Source organism: Leptopilina heterotoma, unplaced genomic scaffold (genome assembly GCF_015476425.1).
Source record: "Leptopilina heterotoma isolate Lh14 unplaced genomic scaffold, ASM1547642v1 Lhet_17, whole genome shotgun sequence".
In the NCBI taxonomy this organism is placed as follows: domain Eukaryota; kingdom Metazoa; phylum Arthropoda; class Insecta; order Hymenoptera; family Figitidae; genus Leptopilina; species Leptopilina heterotoma.
Window position 1 is genome coordinate 3,851,485 of NW_025110886.1, and position 8,638 is coordinate 3,860,122.

General features: G+C 29.1%; 1 protein-coding gene across 1 annotated transcript; it reads left to right on the top strand.

Moving 5' to 3' along the window:
• The first annotated feature begins 342 nt into the window (after positions 1-342).
• On the top strand, positions 343-4,072 carry LOC122499613. Its single transcript, XM_043608062.1, has 6 exons — positions 343-364; positions 469-711; positions 809-1,144; positions 1,894-2,079; positions 2,320-2,556; positions 3,936-4,072. The coding sequence occupies exons 1-6, from the start codon at positions 343-345 to the stop codon at positions 4,070-4,072; spliced, it is 1,161 nt and encodes a 386-aa protein (XP_043463997.1).
• Positions 4,073-8,638: the final 4,566 nt, after the last annotated feature.

Consider the following 8,638-nt stretch of genomic DNA (forward strand, 5'->3'; position numbering starts at 1 on the left):
GACATAATACGCTTCGTACAATAGAAACTTGTGGACATACAAAAAAAATTTTTTCGGTTAAAATCTGAACTGGAATTTTAATTTGGCCTGATGTAGCCTGCACGTAAAATCTATTTCTTTAAAGTTTAGAGCAATAAATAAAAATTAAATTCTGAAAAGTGAGAGTAAAAATACCTGCCCAAGCATGAGCCAGGGTTCAGCCTGATTACTTACTCAGTGTCATTTTTGACATAGTCAGTAACGGTTTGTTCATTTTACATCTTTATTAAACAAATTGTGTTTTTTTTTGTTTATCTAGTGAAAGTGATTATTTGTAAATTGTGTAGGAAAATACATACAAAAATGTCTCAATCCAAATCCCCGGGTAAGTAATTTATCAGTTTTAAAAAATAATGATGGTATTTGTCACAAAAACCTAGAATACAATCAAAACAAATTTTAAACAATAATTATGAAATATAACTTTAGGTAAACTTGAAATTTACGAGTATCAAATAGTCAAATTTGATGATGAATCGGTGGATGTGTTGCCGAATGTTTGGATCAAATACGATTATAATTCTGGTTGCATGACCGCCAAATACATGTCTCCTCCATATAATGAAAGTTGTTTAAAAACATTGAATCGAATGATACAATTGAAAATACCACCGTCTGTGGACCCTGTTCTTTCTTGGCCTTATTATAATATTTCCTTAATAGGTCAAGCCAGTAAGTTTATTTTTACATTGAATATATATATATATATATATATATTGTGTTTAACGGAACAATAAATTATAAATTATTATTTAACTTTTTTGTATAGAAAGTTTAGAAGAAGGTGAAGAGAAGATAAGACTTTTCCATTCAACGTACAATCGAAAAAGGGTAGTTTTTACTGAAGATTCGGATTACACACCTGAGGAAAAAGCGAAGAAAATAGAGGAAAAATTTCGACAAATGCAGCAAAATAATAATGTTGATATATTAAAAGTTCAACGAATAGAATCTGATACATCAAATTCAAGTCATGAGTCTTCAGAAGGCGAAAATGATTGTGAAAATTTGTTTAAAAAGAAAAAAAAACAGATTGTTTATGTTGGTAAAAAAACTACGAAGTCTAATAATGGAAAAAGAAAAAGATCTAGTTCCAGTGACGAAAGTTCACAAACTTTAGAAGATGATACAAATGTTAAAAAGATTAAAAAAGTAACAAAGGATAAGCATCTAAAAGAAAAGAATGTAATACAAAATGGTGAGTAAAATAAAATAAGTAATAATAATATTATTATTTTCAAAAGAAATAAAATTTTTCGCAAAAATTCAAATTAGCGGATGGGAAGAAGAACTCGCCGAGCGCCCGACCGAAAGGGATAATTCCAGTCAGGTAGCAGTGTGTGGCCCAAAAGCGCTCACTGCTACCTGACTGATATTATCCCTTGCAACCGCGCGTTCTTCTTTCCATCTGCTCAATTATGTTCAAAAATTACTATAAATTCTCGTGAAATATTAAATTATTTTTATATTAAAGTACGTCGAAAGAATTCAATTATTTAAAAATTTGTTTATAAAATTCTTTATGAGAATTCAATTTTAAAAAATAGTCAAAATTATTTAATAAATTATTTTTTTATCTATTTAAATAATTGCCTTCTCGTAGAATGTTCTAATTGAAATTCATATAAACATTATTTTCAGTTAAAATTTTAGATACATTGAAAAAAATTTCTAGTAGATTTGACTATTTTTTAACTACTCTGAATATTAAAATCATTAAAGTATGGATTTTTATAAATAATTGAATTTTCAAAAAGTTTCAAATTAAAATCTTTGAAAATCTAAATTTTTTATACTTTTAACTAACAACTCTGTAGTTATGTTAATGTTAATATGTATTTAAAATATTTTTAGATGATAATACCGATATTACATTATCTTCTTTAAGTGGAGTCCTTCAAAAAAATAGCTCAAGTCCTACATCTATAAAAAATGATAATAAAAGAAGTGGAAATGTAGACGGTGTTAATATAAATTCGTTAAAAAATAAAAACTTTGGAGAAGATGCTTTTTTTGAAAAATTAAATCAAATTTCTTCTGGTAATGTATTAAGTTTACTATTAAAGAATGGGAGAATGCGAATGGGAAGAAGAACTCGCCGAGCGCGCGGTTGCAAGGGATAATATCAGTCAGGTAGCAGTGTGTGACCCAGAGACGCTCACTGCTACTTGACTGTTATTATCCCTTGCAACCGCGCGCTTGGCGAGTTCTTCTTCCCATCCGCTTATTTGGATTATTATTTAGTTTTTTAAATACTAACTTTGTATTTTTGCTTTCCAGAAAATCGAGCTATTAGTCAACAAGTAAAAGAATTTGATTATGAATTATCAGAAGCCATGACTAGAATGAGGCGTATTGAACAAATGCTGGAAACAGTCTTAGAAAAAATGGGGATGCAAACAAATAGAGGTTTTGCAGTGGACAATAATTTAAACTTGCCATTTGAAGAATATGAAGAGTTTAAAGCATTTGATGAAAAGTTGTTTACAGATCAAGAGTTTCAGAAAAATTTTGTGAGTATTTTTAAAATTTAAATACAGTGCCGCTCAATCTCTTTTTAAAGCTCTTTTCCTGAGCTTTAACATTGTATAAAGCAAAAATTAAAAAATTAATTTGTTAATGTTTAAAAAATGTTATTGCAACATAAAATTTTTCGTTTTTTTTAAAGTGATACAGTTTCATAGGAAGTGTTCGCATTTTAATCACACACACATATTTTCTGAAAGCTAGTTTTATCACCTTTAAAATGCATTTTTTAAAATTTTTATACGATAATTTTTAAGAAAAATATGATTTTTTGTTTAAAAAATTAGTCATTTTTTTCAATTGTTGATAACTCAAAAACGGTTACTTTCAAAAAAGTCAAAACAAATTTTTTTCTAATTCTGCACACAAAAAGGAACAATTTATGTTTTTAAAATTTTTTTCCTAAAGTAACCGATTTTGAGTTATCAACAATTGAAAAAAATGGCTAATTTCTTAAACAAAAAATCATATTTTTCTTAAAAATTATCGTATAAAAAATTTTAAAAAATGCATTTTAAAGGTGATAAAACTAGCTCTCAGAAAATATGTGTGGGATTAAAATGCGACCTTTTCCTATAAAACTGTATCACTTTACAAAAAAAGGAAAAATTTTATGTTGCAATAACATTTTTTAAACATTAACAAATTTATTTTTTTAATTTTTGTTTTATACAGTATTAAAGCTTAGGAACAGAGATTTAAAAAGAGACCTTTTTGAGCTTTTTATCTTTAATAATAAACAAAATACAAAACTTTTTGTAAAGCCTTCAATCGCTGTAGGGTGCGGGCAAAAGTTATTGAGCGGCACTGTATGTTATAACTTTTTTATTTTCAACATTTTTTAACCAATATTTTCACCATTTTTAACATTAGGAATTTAATTTATAAATAATATAAAAAAGGCCTCCAGACAATAAACGGACAAGCTTGTTGTAAAAAGGATAGTATCAGACAGTTAGCAGCGAGTAACTCAGTGCTTCTCATTGCTACGAGACGCATATTATCCATTTCGACCTCGCGCTCGTCCCTTTATTGTATGGAGGCCTTCAAATATTTATTTCCTTTTTAGATTTCTTCCCTGGACTATCTTATGGATGCAAAATTTATCATTTCAAAAAGCATTCTAAATATATTGAAAAAATATATGTCGAAGCAATTAGCACTTCAATTCACAAATTGTAGAAAATCTGGAGACAAAAAAATTTTAAAAAAATTTACATTTCATAAATGTATTACTGGTACGTTTACAAAAAGTTGACTGAGATTGATAATTAAATATTATGTTACTTATAATTCTATATTACAAGTAAATTAAGAAATTAATAAATTATATTTTTAATACAAATGTATTTTTTTTATTTTCTAAACAGATGCTGTTACAATGTCTCACTTTGATCAAAGAACCAAAAAGAACATATCGGAGAAAGCTGTAAGTGATGGGATTGGAATTGTTCTTTCGAATGTAAAGGATTGGGAAGGAGGAAGAAAGATGCGAAAAACTGCCTAATTAAAACACATATTTTGAGTAGAATATATATATTTTAGTTTTATAAAAAAACATGTTTGACTTTTGGCTATATTACTTATAGCAGTATAAGTACATTTATGCTATGGTCAGACAAGGCTAAAAATCTCATTACTATCTATATAGTATATTAATTTGAATTTTCTCGGCCTAAATTTGATAATTATTAATTAAAAATATTTTTGTAAATTTTATTGAAAAAATTAAATTAATCTTACATTCAAAAAAGTGTTTTTAATTATAAATTCTTATTTTCACAAAAGAAGCGTTTACTTTTTTATTGATGCAGTAAGGGTATAACATAATGCTGAATTTCTTTTCCTTTTTTGAAATTGATACCTAATTTAACTAGCTTACAATTTACATTTTCTAATCTATCAGTTACTTCTTCTTCGTTGACTTCAGTTTCCAATTGCCACATTTTTAATAATTTTGAAATAAATGGGTAATTGAAAATTGGCTTCTTTTTTTGTAGCTTTTTTCCTTTTACTAAAAAGAGTGTATCGTATACTCTTAAAATTTTTTTTATTTCAAAAGTATCATTATTGTTCTTTAGTACTACATTATTCGGAGCTTGGTTTGTAATAGTACACTGTCGAAACATTATTGATGTTATTTCATCTGGTTTTTCATTTAAAATTTGCATAACTGGTGGAATAGTTACTTTCTTCTTAGATGAAATTAATCTCTCTTCGTAAAGTCGTCTACACAATTGAGATAATGGTTTACTTGCTGTTCGAATATACTTCTTTAATTTACCTAAATAACTTTCGAAAGGAAAAGCAGTTATTTCACTCAAACTACACTCCATATTTCGCACATCATCAGCTAAATGAATCAAATTATGAGAATTTATCACTTGAGATTTAAGCCCATAATAACTACCAAGAGCAATAAAAAAAGTTTTTAAGTAATCTTTTGCAATACTAACATACTTCAGGCAATTTTCTTTTGAACATAGTATTCTACATGACGCATGTAATAATAGGAAGTGCTTGTATAATTTTTTATTAAGAAGTTTTTTTAAAACTATTACACCACAATATAACAAAAAAAATCGAAACTCGGTAGCCTTCCATTTTGCAATGTGGTTTGTAGATCTTGTTTTTCGCTGAAATTCACATGGAATTTGAGATTTCAACATTTTCATTTTCCTGCATAATTCTAATCTCTCTAACCGTCTTAATTTATTTTTACCTTTTTTAATCCATTCTTCAAGCAATTTTTTCATTACACCTTCACAACATAGATGCATAAAATCCGAAACAAAGCAGGAGATAATATTCAGAAAAGGATATATTCTTAATAGAGGAGTTTCTTTATTGTGATGTCCAGGCTGCAGTCTTTGCCTAAAAGATTTATTTGTTCTTTCTTTGGCAACTACAGATGGGTAAACTGTTCTTCCATTTTCTCTAAATCCTTGGACCGAACATCTTTCACAAGCATGAAAAGACGTATGACCAGCAGTACATTTTAAGAATGCCCGTGCGGGTGTATCACATACAAAACATTTAAGTTTAATCCGGAAATGTCTGCCTTGAATTTCCATGCCACATTGATGAAGAAAATTAATTTCATTAATAAATTGTTCTAAATAAGCTGAAGCTTCTTTTGGTTTTGATTGTCCAAAGTAAACCGACACACTGAATGGTTTGTATATGTCAGGATCAAAATGAATTTTGCACATAGTGGGACACAGTTCTTGATAACCAGATTCAACTAGTCGTAAACCATCACAAGCTATTTGCAGTTCTATTAAATCATTTACATGATTGTCGATATTTATACATTCTTGAAGTCCAGTAGCAATTCCGAAGTAAACAAATTCACCCATTGTGCCATTGTTATCTTCCATTTCAATTATTTTATATTCTGCACTTGAAGTTCCAAGAAAAGTTTTCGATGATTTCGGAAGATTTGGAATTAAACGCTCCCTCAAAATGCCAAGTAATCCATCTAAATGCGTGTGAGAAATTTGAGTGTCAACTGCCCACTTTTGTATTCGTTTAATTTCCATGTCCTTCTCATTGGGAATCAAACAGTTGGTAGGTTCATTATGCTCTACTTCTGAAGTATCAGTTTCATTTTCATCATCATTACTTGATTCAGCAGTCGAAAGGTTTTCTTCATCTGTATATTGTAATAATATAAAAATGATTAATATTATTAAAAATTCCAAAATTTGCTCAGATATCACGTAATCTTGCAGCTAGCTTGCCGCAGTATTTTATTAAGCTTTTGATGTTTTACCACAGAAAGCTTGCCGTGTAAGCTTGCAGCAAGCTTGCGGTAATATTACCGAAATATTGTGTCAAGATTATACGGCACGACTTTTATGGATAAATCATCTAAAGCTTGTACAAATCTTGCATCAAACTTAGAGCAATGTTACTACAATATTATATGTGATATCTTGGTAGATAATATTATGGAGCTAAATTAATAATTTTAAGGGTTATATTTACCGGCATTATCGTCAGAGATATTTAAACTTCTTTCTTCCTCAAATAAGTTATTTGTTATATTTTCTGAAATTTATTTTTTAATGTCAATATCAGAATTAATATTTAATTTTTAATATGATATATTTGTTTTAATAATATTACAAGTGGGTAGGTAGCTAATATTAGAGTTCTGGCCAAACCAGAACTTTTTTCAGTGTAATGTAAAGAAAAATTAAAAATCTCATACTTGTAACAAAATGTACAATAAAAAATTCAATTACCTTCATTTACGTCGATAGAAAGCTCTTGCTTCATTCGGCATCTTTTAAGGGGACTTTCTGGTTTAGAATTGACAAAAAAGGAAGGTTTTAAAACTTTTATTGTAAGAACAGTATTAAAGAAATTGTAAAAACTATTTTTGGACATTGTAGCACATTGCGTAGAGAAAATTTAAAAAATATGTTTGAGTGTATTTAGTTCAATTTCATAGCTGTAGGTGGCGTCTTCCAAAAGATACCTTTTTTTTGGTACGTTAGATTCCGGGCAACCTGTAATACATAAATTCAAGTTCCAAACGGGAATCTCTTCATAAGGATTTATTCTTGTGCCTAAACCTCAAAAACGATTTTTTTTAAAGGTTTTTTTTATTTTATATGTACATTTTTCTCAAAAACTCGCAAAAACGCCGTGTTTTTGGGTCAATTTACCTCCATATAAAAACACAGGCGGTAGAAATATGAGTTTTTAGAGGTTTAGGCACCAGTTTTTTAAATAAAGAATCGAAAAATTTTTGGGAATTCAAAATCGGTTCGGTAGATTTCGAGAAAAGCTCTGTACTAGTTTGAAAAATGAGTTTTCGAGAAAAACGCGTTTAAAGTTTTCATAACATAATTCATTGAGTCATGAATATCAAACAACTTTTTATTACAACAGAACTTCGTATCCCGCTGTTTTTGGGGTCGCTGATTACGAATTTGATGTCCGTTTTGGAAAATCCAAAATGGCGGATCCAATATGGCGGACGAAAAAATAAAAATTCAACCGGATTTGCTTAAAACTTGCTACTCGGGGGTTTTTGGGGTCGCTGATTACGAATTTGATGTTAGTTTTTGAAAATACAAAATGGCGGATCCAATATGGGGGACAGTATTACTTTCAAAATTGATAATGAAGTATTTGATTCAAACGCAATGCTTTAAGATTTTGAACATATGTTATTCATTCAACAATATCTGCTTTTGGCAGCCCGCAATAGCATATCTTTAGATTCTATAGCATTTTTTTTCAGTGTATATGTATTTAAAACGTTCCTAGAACGTTAATGTTTTGTGCCTATATTCATAACTAGCAATCTCAAAAGGCCACAAGTAACCATTTTCAACTAAATTTAATTAATTTCTTAATCTTTGTCCGCCATATTAGATCCGCCATTTTGTATTTTCAAAAACTGACATCAAATTCGTAATCAGCGACCCCAAAAACCCCCGAGTAACAAGTTTTAAGCAAATCCGGTTGAATTTTTATTTTTTCGTCCGCCAAATTGGATCCGCCATTTTGTATTTTCAAAAACTGACATCAAATTCGTAATCAGCGACCCCAAAAACCCTCGAGTAACATGTTTCAAGCTAATATCAATAAAAGAGGAACACCAAATATGTAAATAAGATAACTGTAGATTGTTGTTGAAATACATACCGTCATAAATATTGTTATAACTTTTGTTTTTGTACATATTTTTTAAAAATCGTTTTAGGACAGTAATTCTATGATACTAAGGAACATTTTTAAGCAAAAAAAAAATCGATTTTTTTGAAATTCTAAACCAGAAAGTCCCCTTAACACGCAGACGGTTAAGCTCGTCTCTTTTTCTTTTATTAAAACTCATGTTTTTAACTTTGTACTTAAAAATATATAGCAATATTTAACCAGAAATGAACAAAACAGAACCGTGTAAAAATTCGCACTGACACATACCTAACCTACAAGCTGAGTCTCAAATATCATGAGTCATGAGTCGACAGAAACGCCATTGCGCGTCATTGACGGGTACTATTAAACAAGGCGTTTAAAAGCATTTCTCGTAAGTGCCTTAACTGCGACTATA

Coding starts and splice junctions, on each gene's coding strand:
- LOC122499613 (XM_043608062.1), top strand. CDS start 343: ATGTCTCAATCCAAATCCCCGG. Junction 365..468: donor GTCTCAATCCAAATCCCCGG/GTAAGTAATTTA, acceptor ATATAACTTTAG/GTAAACTTGAAATTTACGAG. Junction 2,080..2,319: donor ATTAAATCAAATTTCTTCTG/GTAATGTATTAA, acceptor TTTGCTTTCCAG/AAAATCGAGCTATTAGTCAA.